Here is an 18566-nt window from a genome sequence, read left to right as displayed (position 1 = left end):
AAGATTTTGAGGACCTTCGGGGGGGATTAAGGAAGTTTTAGTGCACCAAAAGATAACAAAAAGGTGCTAAAAATTTACATAAATTTTCCCTTTTGCTTCACAAACTGTCTGAGCTTCCTTCTTAGGGACTATTGCTGAATCTCAAGCAGAGAAGGCAAAGGGATTAAATTTGAGGTACAAAAAATTCATGGAAAATCAAGAAAAGTCTCCTCAAGTTTCAAAGTAAAATATTTTGAAGATTTTTCGTTCAAAAATCTTAAAATTAAACGAATTTTGAATTTTCTTTGAAACTCCCTTTCTTCAATGTTCTTCCATTCTAATTGATTTGTCTCAAAATGGGAAACTCATTAAGATTCCCAAGGAAATGTTGATAATTTTCAACTCAATATACCCCTTATCCATTCCTCAGACAATTCCCCAAAACTGTCCCCGCCAGGAAGCGCCAGAACCATCATTTCCTGTTTGCTATCGTCAATCAGAACATGCAACTTAATTTATTTTTAAAGCAATTAGATGGTTTTTGCGACCTCATTAGCACAGGTCTTACAAAGAATTTCTATATACGTCTGAATCATTTATGGAAATTTCCTGACCTGACCACCATCGCTTCGACTTGCAAAGGGAAGAAAATTCCTCAGGGAAAACCACCTGAAAAATTCAAGAGGAATGTCTCGCAGATACATTTTCCATCTTTGAGGAATTTACTACAACCAAAAGTTTGCCTGTTGAGCTTCCAATTTGTCCCCAAAAATTTCTTGTATTTTTCACAAAATATCTCTCAGAGAGATTTTATCAAGAAGATAACATTTTCTCAGCGATAGAGGCAAAAAGATAAACTAATTTTGCATTTTTGGACGCTCCATCTAATGACCACCACGATGAAAGTTTGGAAAAATGCTTGAATTTTGTTTTTCGTTGCAGACTTCTTTCATTCGAATCGCAAGAGACGTTTTATTGCCAAATGGTAGACTCTTTTGAAAAATTTATCCCTCTCGAGGAGAAAGAACTTTTAATTACTTTTTCACAAGAAGGAGACAAGAAGAGGGACAGGGGGCAGGGAGGTGTTATCGAAATCCATCAGACTGGAGCCTCAGCATGTCTGTAGACCAAGGGATATGGTAAATCCCACGCCAGACACAATTAACAAAGTCAGAAAGGTTTATTTTTTCTTTACCTGAATTTGGGAAAAAGTAAATTTTGAATGGAGCACGTGCGGTGTGGCAGTTACTTTTCAAAAAATCTCTACAGTTTGGCGCATTTTTGGTGTTTCCTGTAAAATGTTTCACTTGTGCTGCAGGCATGGGAGAAATTTTGAAGAAATGGAAGAAATGAAAGAAATAGCATTTTACGCTCTTATTTATTTATTTATTCCTTTTTTCTTATATTTTTAATTGTTTTAATTGCATAAAAGAAAATTATTAAAATTAAAAAAAAAAAGATGAAAGACATTTCGTTAAAATAAGAAATTATTTCCTTTTATTTTATATTTTTAATTTACAATGTTTATTTTCATTTTGAGTAATTTTTCCTCGTCGATTTTCCCTCAGATTTCCCTGTGCTTTTCCAATTTTTCGCACTGCTGCTCAAAAAAAGCTAGGAAGCATCTGTAAAGAATTTGTCTTTGGACATTTCCACGGCAAAAATCCACAACAAGAAATTCCTAATGGGCCGCACGGAGATAACCTAACTTTTGCGCGTGTTTTTGTTTTGTTTCATGCTGAAGACTCTCCGGTGTCTCTGCCCCATTTCCGGACGTTTTTCCCAGCAGGTACTCAGTGCTGTGATGAGTACCTTCGCGCAGGTGTTTAACCCCATATCGGGGCAAATGGAGTGGGAAGTGCGAAGTAGTGATTATGATTTCTATCAGGAAGTAGCGAGATCTGACTATGGGGACATGCTGCACGATCAGGAGCGCAATCAGAAGTACTACGCAGCCCTCAAGGGGGCCATTGCGAGTCTCCACAGTCGTGGGCTGAAGGCGAATGTGCTGGACATTGGCACCGGGACGGGACTCCTGTCAATGATGGCTGTTGCCTCGGGGGCGGATACTGTGGTGGCGTGTGAAGCCTTCAAACCCATGGCAGACTGCGCTGAGCGGATAATTGCTCGCAATGGGATGAGTGAGAAGATAAAGCTCATCAAGCTGCGATCAACGGAGATTAAAATTGGTCGAGATATGGAGGCAAGGGCCAACATCCTCGTGACGGAAGTCTTCGATACGGAACTCATTGGGGAGGGAGCCATTGACATCTTCCGGCATGCCCATCGGAATCTCTTGGAGCCCGGAGCCACGGTGATCCCACATTTTGCACGAATCTACGCTCAAGTGGTGGAGAGCCCCCTTGTGGCGGCTTTCAATAAGCCCAAAATGCTGGCCACGCTGGACGGGGAGGTGCTCCTGAAGACACCCACGGAGATTGTCAATTGCCCCGGATCGACGTCTCTGCATGAAGTTCAGCTCAATCAGCTGCCGCTTGATTCATTCCGCACCCTCACGGAGCCACAGGAAGTCTTTGCATTCGATCTCAGCGGGAAGACTGAGCTGGAGAACGACCGGAGGCATGTGGTTGAGTGTAAATCCCTCCAAACGGGAACAGTTCAAGCGGTTTTCATGTGGTGGGATTTGCAAATGGACGACAGGGGGGAGATTCTCCTCAGTTGCGCTCCCTTCTGGGCACATCCGGATTTCGCAGCGCTCAAATCTCACGCTTCCGCACGGAAGCCCCTTTCAAATGTCATCCCATGGCGTGATCATTGGATGCAGGCACTGTATTACCTTCCGCAGGACGTCACTGTGCAGCAGGGGCAATCCTTCTCCCTGGTGGCATACCACGATGCCCTCTCGCTGTGGTTCGATGTGACAACAAACATTCCGGAAGAGCGAACCCTCTCACCGCCCTTCTGCACGTGTGGCTTCCACGTAGCCTGCTCCCGGACACGTATTGGGCAGATTAATGATCACCAGAGGAACAAGAAGTACCTCAGACTCCTCGAGGAGATCCCCGCGGCAGCCAAAGTTCTCGCAATTGGCGATGGAAGCCTCCTCGGGCTCGCCACGGCCAAAATGGCCAACTGGACGTACTACCTGAACTTCAACTACTTCTCCGAGAAGATCACGAAGCTCTACGTCACGGCGAATGGGCTCCACAACGTCACCATCGTCAACAATGTGGAGAGTATCGAGAAGGATCTCCAGGCTGTGACGCATGTTGTTGCTGAGCCACATTTCAACACTTCCATCCTGCCCTGGGATAATCTCTTCTTCTTCAAGTTCATCAAGACACGGCTTGCTGATCTGCTGCCAGCGGATGTCACCATTTCTCCTGCAAAATGTGACATTGAGGCAGTTCCGGTGGAATTTTTGGATCTCCATAAGATCAGGAAGCCTCTGAGGAATGTTGAGAACTTCAACATTGAGGTTAGAAGGCTTTTTCTTTTGCTCATTCAGAACATCTTTGCACCGAAGCTCCTCCTAATGAGAATTAGTTGGTATACCACAATCTTGGCCAACACCAAGTATTCCGGTTTGAAGTTTTCTTTAGAAATGTGGGTGTAAAATTTCATTTTTTCGCATTTTCAAAATCCAAGATGGCCGCCGTCCGCCATTTCGAAATACCGTCAACCAGTTCCCTTATAGTTAGAAGTCTGAAATTTTAATATGTTGCAAAGCTCAATGAGACGTCTTCATCAACAATTCATACTTGAAAATCGGTCAAGCGGTTTAGCAAATATGGCGGTCTAAAGCAAAAAGTGTTTTTTCGATATAACTCGAGAACGGCTTGACCGATTTTGACCAACTCAGGCTCAAATGAAAGGTTTCAAGAAGCCCTACAACTGTCTAGAACATTCCAAGTTCCAAAAATGGCCACAAGAGGCGCTAAAATCAAAAACAAAAATTGCCTAACTTTAAGGGGCAATATCTCCGAATCCCCATTAGGCAAATCTTTTAAATTTTGATATGTTGTAGCCTGATTCAATATCTTTTACCAGCCCGAAGATGTAGAAAATCTATGTCGCCTATTTTCTGATGCGTTATGATTGACTTTTTTATGTCCTCAGGACTTTGATAAAATGCTGGAGAAAGCATCCGCATTGGCTGATTCAAAATTCGAAGCTCATCCCCTGTGGGAGTATCCATGCCTAGCATTGGCAGATCCCATGAAGATCTCTTCAGTTGACATTGAGAGTTTCCCAGAATCCTCAAATACCTTCACAACAACATCAAAGTTCAAAAGGTGAGTCAACTTCTTCTTCTTTTTTTACGAACTTCCCTCTAAATGAATCTCTGTGTGATTTAGTTCCGGAAGTTGCAATGGGGTGGCTTTCTGGGTTGTGTGGCACCTCGATCGGTCCGGAAGTGATAAATTGAAGATCAGCACAGGGCCCAGGGAGACAATTGAACCGGGAAAATTCATCAAATGGGACACATTCACGAAGCAGGGAGTTTTCTTTGTTGTGGATCCCATTCCTGTGACAATGGAGCAGCCGTACCAGCTCGATGTGAAGTTCAGTGCAACAGCAGGACCTGTTGAATGTAAATTATCCCCATCTCTGGATGATGGAGGAGTGGTTATTGATTAAACAAGTTGAGACATTACAAAGAGTTTGATCGATTTCGTTTTCTGGGTTGTTTCTGGAGGAGATTTCCTTCCTGGAAGGTTTTTTTTCTTCCCTCCAAGGGGCGATGGCGTCGAAAAGTGTGGTGATTTCGGAGAAGCCCGTAAAGCACGTGGGATTGAGTGATTGGCAGGCAAGGCTCAATGAAGCACGCTCTGTGGCCACATCACGGAGGAATGATGCCTTCGAGGTGCGTCACGAGGCGCGGAATTTGCGGAATGAGAAGGATATTCAGGCCAGGTGGGATTGCTATCACAACACAAAGCGCCTTGAGGACAGGATTGGTGAGGTTAGTCAGTGGCGGGAGAGTCTGGAGGAATGCCTGGGACGCGTTGAGCGAGAAATTGAGATTCTCCGAGCGGAAAAAGCCCAAACGGAGCGTGAACTTGAAGCCCTGGCTGTACCGCTGACCGTTGTATCCGAATGCTTGGCCACACGAGATTCCCGCCGGGAAGTTGAGATGACATACGATGAGGCTGAGAAGGAGTTGAAGCTGGAACTGGCTCTGGTGGAGAAGGATCAAATAATGCTGCGGGATCAATGTCAGGGAGCATGGGAGAAGCTCAATGCCTTGGAAGATGTGAGATTTCAGCTGAATCTGGAGATTTGCAACAAGAAGGAAGCGGAAAAAATCGACACAGAACAGATGCATCTCAATAAATTCTCCTCCAACACCACGTTCAAGAACAACCCCCAGAGGATCCCAAAAGAGTGAGTAGAAGCATCGAATTTTCCTTCCTTTGACTTCCTTGAACTTCCCCTGAAACTTTCAGATCATTCACGCACGATGGATGGCTCACGAATACAAAGAACGTGAAGACATTGGCTGAGAATGAACTGAAGGACACCTACGCCCTTCGGGAATCCCTCTTTGTGTGCCGCGAGAGATCGCGGAATGAGCTGCACGCTCAGCAGGATCAGGTGGATCATACAATTCGCCGGAGGATTTTTGAAACGCAACGTGCACGGAATGAGCTCAAGTGGCAGGTGGTGAAGACGGAGGAAGAGATGAATCGCTGCCTGGCTGAAATTGAGGCAATCGAGAAAACAATTGACGACAAGAGGGAAGTCCTGAAGTTGGCAGAGAGTCGCCAAGAGAATCGTTTTGCACGTCCTGGCTTTGAATTGTGTCGTGATGATCCCTTCCATGGGCTTTGCGATGAAATAACGCAGCTCCGCAGCACCTTGAACACTCTGACGGATCAATTGAATGTGACAAAGGGGAATTACAGCACCCTCGAGGATCAGCATTGTCGCCTGGCGAGGGATTTGGAGAACAAGGAGCATTCAATGATGGTGGAAGTGCGTACGCTGGATCAGAGGGAGAGGCTCAAAAGTTGGCAAGGGAAGGAATGTAGATCTCAAACTGGAAGGAATATCCAGTTAACCCGAATGGAGCATGAGATCCCAAGGAGCAGCTATGCATAACCTTAAAATACTCACCATGCCAGGGATTCACGAAGCTCGAAGGAAGACGTTCAGTAGCATTTTATTAGAATTTTAGGAATTTTTCTTCTGTGCACGTTTTGTATTCTCTTTTGTTCACAAATCGAAGTAAAAAGACTCAACAAATTGCCGCCATTTTGATTTTTTTAAAAGAAAACTCTGCTTCTGAAGATCTCGCAGATTCGATAAAGATGATGAAGACTACATTTTCTAGCTAGAGAAGTTCTGTAATTTATACTTCCTAGCTAAAATTATCCATAAAGAGTTCTGGATTATCTTTTGAGAAGTTTGAAAACAAGAAAACTGACAAAACTTTTCAAAATGGCGACTAAGTTCTATTTTCAAATTATTTTCAGTTAAGTCGAAAATTTAGTTAAATTTTGCATTCTTTAGAGTTTTTAGGGCAACTGAGGCTATGAAAAGAAAGGAAATCAATTTTATTTAGCTAATTTATCCTTTATTCAAGAGAATTATGAAAGAAAAGCGAAAAAAAATCGAAAAAAGGATTTTTTCTTAAAGAGTGGAAAATTTCCATGGAGTCTATAGGATTGCTTGGATTACTTAACCTTGATTTTTTATTCTTAAATTCTCCATGCTTCAAGAATTCGATTAACTTAAACAATTTAGAATATAATATTTCTATGCAAATATTCTTTTTCTTTTGCAAAAAAATCAAAAAAGATTCTCTTTCCAACCGTGGAATGTGCAAGTGAATGTCGTAGGAATATCCCATCCCATGTCTCAGCACTTGGGAGGAAAGTCTTAAAGGGGTAGTCAGAGAGGCAATTTTGATGATAATTTTGTGGCAAAAGGAGGAAATTTGCATTGAAAATTGCGTGTAAATCAATTGGGGGGCACACTGAGCTGGGTGACTGTGAGTAATTTGTGCAAACAACAAGCCGGAAAGGAATTGCTTTTGCCAGCCAAGGATCAGACAGAGGGTATTTTTCATTTACAATGGCGAATCCCACAGTTGGTGAGTCGAATGTCTTTTTCCCCTTTGTAGGGCATTTGGGGTCAATTTTCTCCACCCTAGGGTGCTGCGGAATGCACCCGGGGGTGGATGGGTGGGATGCATGGGGCGCATTTGTGGGCACTTTGGGGACGAAATCGTGACTGGCGATTTAAATACCCCACCCCCGAATGACTCCATAATGTGTCAAAAGCAACCTTCCGGAAAAGGGCTTTTTTATCCATTTTCCCAAAGTTCTTTCCACGTGGAGCACCTTCTGGGCTAAGGCAATGCCCCCCATGCATCCAATGAGGGTTCAGTGACAAGGGCAGGGGATGAATTTATGGGGAAAAATTCGAAGAAATTGAGGGGATTTTGAGAGATTCCATTTTGTAGGTTAGAATCATCCGGTCGTCTATCCGGAAGGCCCCATTTGGATGAAAAAAAAACAACATTTCCATTCAGATTCTGTAAGAGAAATAATTTTGCTTCTTTCAGTGGTGCCACGGAACTTCCGACTCCTGGAAGAGTTGGAACAGGGTCAGAAAGGCGTTGGCGACGGCACGATCTCGTGGGGATTAGAAAATGATGATGATATGACTCTCACGCACTGGACGGGGATGATCATTGGTCCGCCCAGGGTAAGTTCAATTGATTCCGGCCAGCAAAAGAAGAAGAAATTCCTTCCCCCATCCAATGATTTTTTCTTCTTCTCTCTCTCTTTGTAGACGCCGTATGAGAATAGGATATACTCACTAAAAATTGAATGCGGCGAAGGATATCCAGATGACCCGCCAGTGCTTAAATTCTTATCTAAAATTAATATCAATTGTATCAATCAAAGTACAGGAGTGGTAAGTACAAGCCCCTTCTTTATTTTCTCCTTCTTTCTTTGTAGAATTTCTCTTTGATGCTTTTGTTTTTGTGTTTTCTTGAGAGATTCCCGGAAGTAATGAGTGTCCTTCATTTTTTCCCTGATAAGGGTGTTGATATTGCTTCGTTTTTTTTTCTCATTTCATTTAACTTGAAGAAACATAAAGCAAAAAAAAACACATTCTGTGGCTAAAGAAATATAAAAAGAAAATATGTTGGCCATACAGGGGTGAATAAGATTAAATTGAAAGTAATGCCTTCCACGAGATTAATTGAAAGGCAATAAAATTCCTTCTAAAACACCAAGAATTTTGTCAAAATTATTATGAGAATGGAAAGTAATTTGGTGAAAGAATTGATGATAAATAGTTTTCTGATTCATTTTATCAAGGCCTTATTACGCAGTTAGGGCAGTTAGGTATTGCCTAAGAGTAGATTACTTACTTCCCATCCTTCGTGCCTTGGGCAATGAAGGACGAATCAACGGATGAGTTTAATCATCATTTTAGAAGTTTTTTTGAGAGTTTTTCACAATTTAGAATCTTTAGAATAGGTATTTCAGAAGGAATTTTGCGTTAAATTTTGTCCTGAAAAAACATTTTATACTAAATCCATCTCTAGTTTCTTAAATCAGGCATAATTTTAAAAATAGTCTAAGTTTTTTTTTAAAGCTAGGTCTTAGTTCTTTTTAAAGAGTACATCATAATTTTATAGCCTAGGCCTTCATTTTCTACTTTAGGCCAATATTTTTTTTTAATCAGACTTAAAGGACTTTTTAAAGGTCTTTAGATCTAAGTTTGATTTAGACTTTAGTTTTACAATCTAGGCCTGTTTTAGGCTATGATTTTTCTTTAAAGCAGCACAGCTTCTGTGTCAACACTAAGATTCAAAGTTCAAGACTTATGCGTTTTTGAATCAGGATTTTTTTTCTAAAAAGCCTTAGATCTAAGTTTCCTTAAGGGGGGCTACATCTCTGTTTTATAAGTCAGGTCTTTTGTTTATTGTAGGATTAAGCTTTTTTGACCTAGGCTTATTTTTTTATTAAATCTTTAGATCTAACCTTTGTTTTAAGATCCTATTTAAGTTTTACAATTAAGCTTGTTTTTTTATTCAAGGTTGAAAAGTTTTTGAACCAGAATTAATTTTTTAAAGGTCTTTTTAGGCCAAAGGGTTTTTTTTATTAAGGCCACGTCTCAGTATTATAAGTTAGGTTGGTTTTTTTATTGTAGACCTGAACTATTTTGAATCAGGCTTAATTTTTTCAAATATCCTTAGTTTAAGTTTTAATAAGATTTAGGTTTTACAAACTAGGTCTTTATTTTCTTTTTTGGGCCTAAAATTTTGAATCAAAATTAATTTTTAAACGTCTTTAGATCAGAGTTTTTGTTTTAGCTGTGTTTCTTTCAGACACAGCTTTTGTGTACCGAGCAAAATCGAAAGTCGTCAGATCGGGCTCAAACTTGGGATGAGCACGAATTAGGGTCCCCACATTCCAAAAAACGTATGCGCCAAAAAATTTTTTTTTCCGGCCGGCCGTCCGTCCGGCCGGCCGTCCGGCCGGCCGTCCGTAGTACAACGCTAAATTGCGAGAGAACGGTGATAGATAGAGACTTGCGGTAAACGGCAAAGTTTAAATATCGACCGGAAGACATCCGATTATGATGTCAAATTTTACCCCCCACCCCCCCGTCCGCCATTTTGAATAACCCCAAAATTTTGTTTTGCCTATATCTCAGCCCCTATTATAGCTAGAGGGCTGAAATTTTTATATGTTGTAGGGGCCATCAAGAGCTTTCCAATGATGCCCCACTTGCGTAAATCGGTTCAGCCGTTTAGTCAATATGGCCGCCACAATTTTTCATCGAAAATCGACTATAACTCGAAAACGGCTTGACCGATTTTGATCAACCCGGGGTCAAATGAAAGATCTCAACAAACCCTACAACTCTCTAGAACATCAGAAGTTTCAAAAGTGACCGCTAGAGGGCCAAAAATCAAAAACAAAATTTTCGATTACTTTTCGATGAATATCTCGAAAACGCCATTATCGATTTGCTTCATTTTTTGATATGTTATAGCTGACCATATTATCTAGCTCCGTGCCAAAAATTAAGAAAATCTATGTCGCCGTTCTCGAGATAGAGCCTTCCAAAGTTGGCAGGTCATATCTCGGGTTCTACAAGTCGGATTTTGATCAACTCAAGTGCAAATGAAAGGTTTCGTGAAGCCCTACAAATGTCTAGAACATTGCAAGTTCGAGAAATGACCGCGAGAGGCGCTAAAGTCAAAATCAAAATTTTCGAAAATTTCGAACTCGAATATTTCGAAAATGCCATTATCGATTTACTTCATATTTTAATATATTATAGTTGAGGTTAAGACCTTTCCAACGATAGCTCAAACTCGAAAATCTATGGAGCCGTTCCCGAGATATGGCGTTTTAAAGATTTCTAACGGTATGACTTTTCAACTTTTCCCGACTTTGAGCGTATTTAAACTAATTCGCGTTCTAGTTTGCTCTCACAAAATTGGTACACTGAAAGAAACACAGCTCTCGTAAGCTTGGTCAGCTTACCCGTACATTTTAACTTAAACCTGGAAGATTTTATGATTTAAAGAGGCTGAATCGGAGCTGACTAGAATATTGAGGGATTTTTACGAATTTCAAAATAATAAGACATTTATCCACATATTTTGATAGCTTTAGGGAATCAACTCAGTCTGGTCTAATCCTTAAACCTTCAAAACCTGATCTTAAAACTACTTAAAACTGCCTTTAAAAACTAAAGCCTTTATCGAAAAAGCTCAAGTCTAGAATACAGAGAACCGGCCTAGTTCTTAAAACCTTAAGCTGGACCTTAGAAAACTTAGGTCCAGACTAAAAAAAACTAAGTTTACAGCCAAAGAAACTAACTATCTAAGTCAAACTTTGTTGTGAATTTTATCTCTAAACATTATCCTTAACAGGTTGATCATAGACTAGTTCCAATGCTGGCCCGATGGAATCGAGAGTACACGATCAAATCAATGCTACAGGAAATCCGTAGAATTATGACAATGAAAGAGAATTTAAAGTTGGCACAACCTCCAGAGGGCAGCTGTTTTTAGTGCTCCCCATAAGTGAGTGAGAGAGAGAGAGAAAAGTGGGAGAAAAAAGTGGAAAATTTTGTGTTTTTCTTTTTTCTTTCAAAATAAAAGTAAAAAACCTTAAATTTTTCAACACGAAAGACGTAAAAATGATGGATAAAATTTTCACACCACGGCTAAAAAAAAAAAAGAAATAACTATATCCACTATTATTTAGGAGTTTTTTTCCTTCTTTTTTTTAATATCCTTGTGTTTTATTTTTTTTGTGAGAATATATAATTTAATAAATAATGAAAAAATAAATTCAATGAGTGCATGACTTTTGGCAAAAAAAAATACTTGAAGGAATAATTTTTTTTAGTTCGATGCAGGATTTTTGGGTTTTCTTTTCCTTTAGAAACTTCCTTCAAAAAAAAATTAAGTCAGGCTATTTGGAGAAAAAGAAAAAAAATGTAAGAAAAAGATATAAGAAATTTTAGAGAGAATAAAAGAGAGAAAAAAAATGTTAAGTTATTATTTTTTATAAATAAAAAAAAACAGCGAGAATTGTGTATAAATGGCTTGGAGAAGGGATTACTTGTAGTTCACTACACCACAATGAAGGATATGAGAGATGTTGGCGAGAAGAAAGTTTCCATTTCCACGGAGAAATAGAAGCTTTTTTTCGTTCTAAAAAAAAATTTAGAAGAAAACATCTCACAATGAGACAATTTGATGGAAGAATTAAGAAGAAAAACACACTAAAACATCAATAAAAAAATATTTAATCGCTCTATAATATTCTCTAAAAAAAACAAGATTTATGATATAAATGGAAGCAAAGATAGAACGTTGAAGAAGTTAGAATATTGGTCAATTTTTTCTCTTTTAGGTTTTCTTTTTTTATTTCATATTCACATCATTCGTTTTTGCCCTCTCCGCCCCCTCCCTCAAATGAGATACATTGCGCGAGATTCTTCTAATAGAGAGATTCTTTTTGTCTTTTTTTTAGACAGTAATATAACAAGAAATAAAATTCTCATTAAAAAAAACCCCCAAAAACCCTCCCCAAAATAGAATTGTCTAAATAGTGAGACAAAGATAAAAAAAAAGAAAATTAAATAAAAAAAATATTTCAACACATTTAATTTCTTATTTAAACAAGAAAAAAAAGTAAAGAATCCAATGAAATGATAAATATAGCTTCAATTATGTAATTTAAATGAGGAAAAAGAATGGAAAAGGAGGATAGAAGGATGAAAAAAATGTGAGAAATTTTACTTTGAATGACCCAAAAAAAAACAGAAAAGAAATCCTCATAAGAACAATATAGTTTAATGGAAAAAAAACTTGAAAAAAAATGGTAAAGCGAAAAAATTGTAAGCTAAGTAAAAAGAAGAAAAAAAAATGATAAAGAAAACACCTTAAAATGTAATAAAAATCAGCTTTTATCTTGATATAATGCATATGAAATAAATTAATTTTAAATTTGATTTTATGACTTTTTCTATTTTTTTTTACAGAGTTCTCCGGAAAAATCTCGATTGATTCGGATTAAATGCATTGAAAAGACATTGAAATTGATGAGAGAAATTGTTGAATAAGTTGCTTTTAATTCAATTCAATTAAATTCCTAATTGACTGTCCTCCAATTTAATGACTTTTTGATACTTCTTGAGGGAACTTTTCTTCAGTTTTTTAACTTTTTACGGGTTTCCATGAATAGATTTGAGAATTCTTAAAGTTTTCTTGACTTGGAAATCAATGTTATTTAATTAATAAAATTCTGGTTTAGCAAAATTAATTTTCCCTTAACTGAATAGACTTACTTCCAGTTATACCTACTTTTCTATTAAAAAATTATAAAAAGATTATTTTCAGGGATTTTTCATTAAAAAATTAATAATTCGATAATGGATCGTATTCTGCGACAAAGAAATTAAAATTTCAACGATTTCAAGTAATTCTTGGTCGCTGAATAGAACTGTTAAAAATCTTTTCTAACAACTTAAAGTTGTTAGATTTTGACAGATGATGTTCTTAAATCGTTCAATTTTTGTTCCATAGAAAGAAAATAAAAGAATTTTAGTTTCAGAAAATAATCAAAAAGATCATGAAAAAGCGCTCTAAGTTTTTTTTTCTTAAATTTTTTTCAGCCACGGGCGTTATGTTCATAGGGTCAATCTCTAAAACAATTTATAACTGACTGAAGAAATCTTAATATTTGCTTTAGAAAACTTAAGGGGGGTCTCTTGGGAAATCTGTTAGAATTTACACATTTTTAATGTTGTCATTTTCAAGGTTGCCATTTGCGAGCCGTACGTTGTATTGGACGAACCCACGACGTTCTACGACGATACCTTGAGTCCAGCTGAGTTTCCCATCGGGTAAGTACTTCTTTGCGAATACCTCCTCCCCCTTCCTGAAGGAGCGTTTCTTGGCATTGTGACGTTTCTTGTACTCATCCTCCCTCTCTGTATTCCTGTGTGTAGGTTCCACGGGATGCGATGAATGCGGGCAAAGGTGTGCTTTGACAGGGGACTTGCTGGCGAGAGCGCAATCTGTGCAGTTCCGGACTATTGACTCAATGGCCTTGCCTAAACCTGGCCAATAAATGTATCCTCGAGCCAATTACCTAGATACGCATTACCAAGCCGTTACCTTCAATGATATGTGTAATTAATAAGAGCAGACTCGTCGCCGTTGGAAGGTTCGCACAATAAATAGATTTTGGCTTCTACTTTAAACTTCTTTAATTCAATTTATTTAAAATTCACGAAAATACAAAATCAGTGAGAAAGAATAATCCAAGTGAAGTAGCAATGGTTCGGTGATCGTTATTTATACCGTCAGGGGGTTGGAAATCTCCCGTTCCCGGAAGATGCGCGCGTCTGGGGGAAGCGCGCCGAATCGAATATCGGCAGGAGATTTGAACGCCGATATTACAGGGTTTTTCCTTAACATGGTTTTCCGATGTTTGTTACATTTGAAGCCTAATTATTAAAGTGTAAGAAAATCACTTTTCCCCATTTTAAGTGCGACGCCATCTTGTGATTTTCTGACTTTTCCACAAAACTGCCCTAAAACACAAAGGTAGGTTTTTCTCAGGATCTACCGGATGGATTTTGATGGGATAAAAAACAAATGAAAGAGGAAATACCAATGCAGATTTTGATGTAGCGGAATTTTGAATTTCCGTTCTGGGGCTGAGAAAAGTGGAAAAACGTCAAAAATATCTGAAAAAAAGCCACATTTTTCCACTTTTCTCAGCCCCAGAATGGAAATTCAAAATTCTGGTACATCAAAATCTGCATGGGTATGTCCTCTTTCATTTGCTTTTTACCCCATCAAAATCCATCCAGTAGATCCTGAGAAAAACCTACCTTTGTGTTTTGAGGAAAATCACAAGATGGCGTCGCCCACAAGATGGCGAAAAAAGATTTTCTTACTCATCAATAATAAGGCTACAAATGTAACCATCATCGGATATCCAAGTTTAAGAAAAACCTCAAGAAAAATAAAAACATTGAATTTCATCAGCTCTCAAAAGAGACCTCCCTTAATTAATAAAAAATCAAAAAATTCTTAGAAATCTTCGTACTGTCTGAATCTTCTGAATAATAAACTTCACTCTATATATTTAGACATTCTTAAGACGTATTAAAAAACTTAAAATATCTTTAAGAAAGATATCCTTCACTAGTCAGACAGTCTAGAATTTCTTAAGCTTTCCCTAAATTCCTTAATTAGTTCTTTGTTAAGACAGTCTGACTATTTTTTCTCAGCGTCACTCTTCAGAGATCAAAAACTGAATATAAAATTACAGGAATAGAGCAATTTTGTTCATTTTTTATGAACTTTGATATCTTAAAAATAACAAATCAGCTAAAAGTAGAGAATAAAAGATTTTAAGTTGGATCTCACCCTTGAGCAAAAAATGTTAAAACCGTCTGTACCTAATGTTGGTACTTACCTGATGAATATGGAAAAAAAAGCTTTCGAAATGTCCTTACGATTGACCTTAATTTGACATAAAATCCATAAAATGGAATAATTAAAAAAATATATTGAAAATTAGACTAAAAATGGATTTTCCTACCAAAGTATTAAGTCAAACAAATTGAAAGGGAAATGTAAACTAATAAATTCTAAAATAACTTCTAACTCTTATAAACTAACCCAACATTCTCCTATTTCTGTTTAGCTTTTATTGATAAATTGATAAAGGACTTTATTCACGATTGAGTAAAAGGGTTAACCCTTTCGCGTTTTTTGGGTAATACATAGACCCAAATATGAAAACATCTTCCCAATTTTTTTATGAATTAAATAGTTTTTCCTGGTAAGAAATACATGAAATTCACGCAGAAGTCGAAGAAGACGTTTTGCCTGAAAAGTTTAAGTTTCACGTTGGACGTGAAAGGGTTAATCTCTAAAACTATAAAAATGTTGGAGATTAATCTTTTTTACTGCTAACTAGGGTGAACGTATCGTTAATTTTGGCTACGATTTTCTTTCTTTTTTTGTTCCAAACGTCTTTAATTACTAAAATCAAATCGAATTTTATAATTTTTGGTTTTTATTTTGGATTTAATTTTTAATTTATGATTTACAGCAGATTATTACAGATGTTCCAATTTATCCCAGCAGACGGTAACAAATTATCTAATATTATTAATATTTATCTAAGACTTGAAACTCCTTAAAAAAATTCTCATTGCATCGTGCATAATGTCCTTTTCAAATCAATTTTAAATGAATTTAATTTTTTTTTTAGATTTGCAGTTTCTTTTCCAAATTGAACGAAAAAACAAACTTTTAACTCATTAAGATGTTAAATTTTTTTTTTTTTCAATAAAATTTTCGAAAATCAATGAAAAATTGACATTTTTAAATAATTTATTTTTATCTTAAACAGATAATTGCAATTTCTACATTTCTTTTTTCAATACAATGCTGTAGTAATGTTTATCCTTTCCTTTTTTATTATTACCCTCTTTTGTTGATGTTGGAGCACTGCAGCAGCTGCAAGACGACCATTTGGTGGAACGCTTCCTTTTACTATTAATTCATTTTTATTTTTTTCTCTCTTCAAATTCCCCTTTGTGGATGCCTCAATACACGTTGTGATAGAATTAAAATTGAACAAAAAACAACAGATTGATTTTATAATTTTCTTCTAATATTCTGAGTAGCTCTGAATTAGCATTCAAACTGTTTTCTCGTCGCAAATCGGCATGATGGCAGCGCTCTACTTTTCGTGATTCTTGGGCTGGAACACAACCTTTCGCGACTTGAGCACAGACCATTTGTGCCTCTTGATGTAGTAAGCTAGGACTGTTAGGAAGGTAAACATGCCAACAGCCTTAATTAGCATCCGTTTGCGCTCATCCCATTCCGGTTCAGAGGCCCACTTCAAGAATGTCGCCACATCCTTTGCAAATTGACTGGCAGTCGGTGTGGTGCCGTCCTCGTATTCCAATACCTAATTTTTTTTAAGGGAAAAATTGATTTTTGAAGGAACTTCCGGAAGAGATTTAGCTAATTTTGTTTTTTACCTCATTGTAGAGCGCTTGAGCCATGGAAATGGCTCCACCGGGGAAGTAGGGATTGTAGTGTTGTCCCTCACGGAGTACAATACCAGCTGGTGGATCAACGTAGCCCGTAAGCAGGGCAAAGATGTAATCCTCACCACCCTTGCGTGCCAGGGAGATGTAACTCAAATCCGGCGGAAAGGCCCCATTGTTGGCAGCACGGGCAGCTTCCTCGTTCGGATAGGGATTGGGGAAGTAGTCGGACAACTTGCCGGGCCTCATAAAGTACTCCCCACTCTCATTCGGACCATCACGCACAAGAATCTGCTCCGCTTCAGCCTTCGCCTCGGCCTCCGTGTGTGAGACCCCAATGAGATTGCGATAGGCAATATCACGCATTGAGTGGCACGCAGCACACACTTGCTTGTAGACTTCATACCCACGACGGATACTGTGAAAGAAAAATCAAGAATTTATCATTTTTAGAGATTTCCGGATGTTTTTTGTATGACATAATACCCATCCCATGCGGCACTTTTGCATGGGACGTACGCGGCATATTACAACATTTTCTTCTCACTCATGCCCTTCCGGACAACTCACCTTGCATGATCTAGAGATGAAATAATTCCACTATGACTCCATGGTTGCCGCGGAGCATGAACCTCCGTCCCCGATGCCTGGACAGATTGTTCAAGAGCATACACGAGAGCTCCAGCACCACCAGCGAGCATCCCCATGGTGGCCAGCAACTGCAAAAGAAAAAAATCATAAAATCAAAAATTGAGGTTATGTCGTCTCTCTGTGTGTGCCCAAAAAACCCCCCAAATTCACCCTTTTCACCAACTCCCCATCCCACTGCCCCCCTGGATACTCACCCTCTTCTGCGTCTTGCTCCATGCCCTGGTGGCGGAGAAGTGGTTGATCTGCAGGAAGAGAGGAAAAGAGGTTTTTACAACTTCTAAAGGTGGTTACATAAGATCAGATTCCACGAACACCGTCCCCAATAATCTACCCCCGCAAAGGACACTCAATACCCTTCCACCCACTAAATCTCATTGCAAAAAACTCCCACCACCCACGAGATGGGCAGTCAAAGAGGATTCACGGATATTCCCAACAGGATTTTGGGTGTTTTGATGGAAAAATCTCTGCAAAACTTGACAGCACTTTTTGCAGGTTCTCCTTCGCCGCGTGAATTTCACGAGATTCCCACGGAATTTCTTCACCCGGATCACAAATCACAGCTGTACAAGTTAGTGTGGGAATGTACCTGCTGAAGGGCAGCCCGATTGCTAGATTTTAGCAATTGCACTCCGCAGATTCTTCCAATTGTAGCCGCCATTGTCCTGACACTGAAAAAAAAATCTGACACTAAAAAAATATGACATTAAATCAAGGGGTGAATCACCTCTCATCTAAGATTCGCGAATCAAGGTGGGAATCATTGAGAATCTTTGTATTGGGTGTTTTATGGGGGTGAATAGGGTAATGTTTCTTAATATGTGGCGCATTTTTTTAAATTAAATTTTGTATTTTTTTTTCAATTGAAGCTCGTAAGATTGGGCTAAAACTTTGTATGTAAGTAAAATTAGCATTTTCCAAAATACAAAATTCCAAAAATTAGATTTTTCTACCAACTGACCGTTTATCCGTAAAGTTTAATGCTAAATCACAGGACAACGATAACAGAAACTTGCGCAAGAGGTATAGAAATTGAAAAATATCCAAAATGAAGTGAAATGGTGTTGGCCACGAAGTGGAACACCAACTAATATACTCGCTCACTTCCATTCCCGCCATTTTAAGAAAACCGCAAAATTTTCTTTACGCTATATCTTAGATCCTGCGTAATACCTAAGAGACTAAAATTTTAGTAGGTTTAAAGGACAGTCATTACCTTTCCAATAAAAATTAAAAATTAAAAATCTTTGGAGGTATTCCAGAGATTTTTCTTAGCTTTGGACATATTAAAATTTGAGTTTTAGGTACTCAGTTTGCTCATACAAAATTGGTATAAGTAACTGAAAGAATCATAGATCGAGAGAGTCACTAGTAATGGTAACCGTAGTATTAAC

At 38.3% G+C, this 18566-nt stretch overlaps 4 protein-coding genes across 4 annotated transcripts; 3 read left to right on the top strand and 1 right to left on the bottom strand.

The window, feature by feature from the left end:
• Nucleotides 1-1667: 1667 nt before the first annotated feature.
• On the top strand, nucleotides 1668-4601 carry LOC129791660 (protein arginine N-methyltransferase 7). Its single transcript, XM_055829924.1, has 3 exons — nucleotides 1668-3418; nucleotides 4060-4235; nucleotides 4299-4601. The coding sequence occupies exons 1-3, from the start codon at nucleotides 1715-1717 to the stop codon at nucleotides 4579-4581; spliced, it is 2163 nt and encodes a 720-aa protein (XP_055685899.1). The 5' UTR covers nucleotides 1668-1714; the 3' UTR covers nucleotides 4582-4601.
• On the top strand, nucleotides 4597-6189 carry LOC129791672 (tektin-2). Its single transcript, XM_055829948.1, has 2 exons — nucleotides 4597-5328; nucleotides 5391-6189. Exons 1-2 carry the CDS (start codon nucleotides 4685-4687, stop codon nucleotides 6043-6045), a joined length of 1299 nt encoding a protein of 432 aa, XP_055685923.1. The 5' UTR covers nucleotides 4597-4684; the 3' UTR covers nucleotides 6046-6189.
• Nucleotides 6190-6798: 609 nt separating this feature from the next.
• On the top strand, nucleotides 6799-12447 carry LOC129791695 (ubiquitin-conjugating enzyme E2 variant 2). Its single transcript, XM_055829981.1, has 4 exons — nucleotides 6799-7039; nucleotides 7514-7656; nucleotides 7744-7869; nucleotides 10856-12447. The coding sequence occupies exons 1-4, from the start codon at nucleotides 7021-7023 to the stop codon at nucleotides 10994-10996; spliced, it is 429 nt and encodes a 142-aa protein (XP_055685956.1). The 5' UTR covers nucleotides 6799-7020; the 3' UTR covers nucleotides 10997-12447.
• Nucleotides 12448-15835: 3388 nt separating this feature from the next.
• Nucleotides 15836-17862, bottom strand: LOC129791678 (cytochrome c1, heme protein, mitochondrial). The gene is made up of 5 exons (XM_055829960.1): nucleotides 17762-17862; nucleotides 17367-17414; nucleotides 17092-17240; nucleotides 16513-16939; nucleotides 15836-16439 (listed from the first exon to the last, which is right to left on the bottom strand). The coding sequence occupies exons 1-5, from the start codon at nucleotides 17831-17833 to the stop codon at nucleotides 16206-16208; spliced, it is 930 nt and encodes a 309-aa protein (XP_055685935.1). The 5' UTR covers nucleotides 17834-17862; the 3' UTR covers nucleotides 15836-16205.
• Nucleotides 17863-18566: the final 704 nt, after the last annotated feature.

The sequence above is a fragment of the Lutzomyia longipalpis genome, chromosome 3 (assembly GCF_024334085.1).
Source record: "Lutzomyia longipalpis isolate SR_M1_2022 chromosome 3, ASM2433408v1".
In the NCBI taxonomy this organism is placed as follows: Eukaryota; Metazoa; Arthropoda; class Insecta; order Diptera; family Psychodidae; genus Lutzomyia; species Lutzomyia longipalpis.
The sequence above is the reverse complement of the archived record's forward strand: the minus strand, read 5'-3'. Positions and strand labels throughout refer to the sequence as shown.

Coding starts and splice junctions, on each gene's coding strand:
- LOC129791660 (XM_055829924.1), top strand. CDS start 1,715: ATGCTGAAGACTCTCCGGTGTCTCTGCCCCATTTCCGGACGTTTTTCC. Junction 3,419..4,059: donor TTGAGAACTTCAACATTGAG/GTTAGAAGGCTT, acceptor TTATGTCCTCAG/GACTTTGATAAAATGCTGGA. Junction 4,236..4,298: donor ACAACATCAAAGTTCAAAAG/GTGAGTCAACTT, acceptor TGTGTGATTTAG/TTCCGGAAGTTGCAATGGGG.
- LOC129791678 (XM_055829960.1), bottom strand. CDS start 17,833: ATGGCGGCTACAATTGGAAGAATCTGCGGAGTGCAATTGCTAAAATCT. Junction 17,415..17,761: donor ATCGGGCTGCCCTTCAGCAG/GTACATTCCCAC, acceptor CTCTTCCTGCAG/ATCAACCACTTCTCCGCCAC. Junction 16,940..17,091: donor TCATCTCTAGATCATGCAAG/GTGAGTTGTCCG, acceptor TTTCTTTCACAG/TATCCGTCGTGGGTATGAAG.
- LOC129791695 (XM_055829981.1), top strand. Junction 7,657..7,743: donor TGATCATTGGTCCGCCCAGG/GTAAGTTCAATT, acceptor CTCTCTTTGTAG/ACGCCGTATGAGAATAGGAT. Junction 7,870..10,855: donor TCAATCAAAGTACAGGAGTG/GTAAGTACAAGC, acceptor TATCCTTAACAG/GTTGATCATAGACTAGTTCC.
- LOC129791672 (XM_055829948.1), top strand. CDS start 4,685: ATGGCGTCGAAAAGTGTGGTGATTTCGGAGAAGCCCGTAAAGCACGTG. Junction 5,329..5,390: donor CCCCAGAGGATCCCAAAAGA/GTGAGTAGAAGC, acceptor TGAAACTTTCAG/ATCATTCACGCACGATGGAT.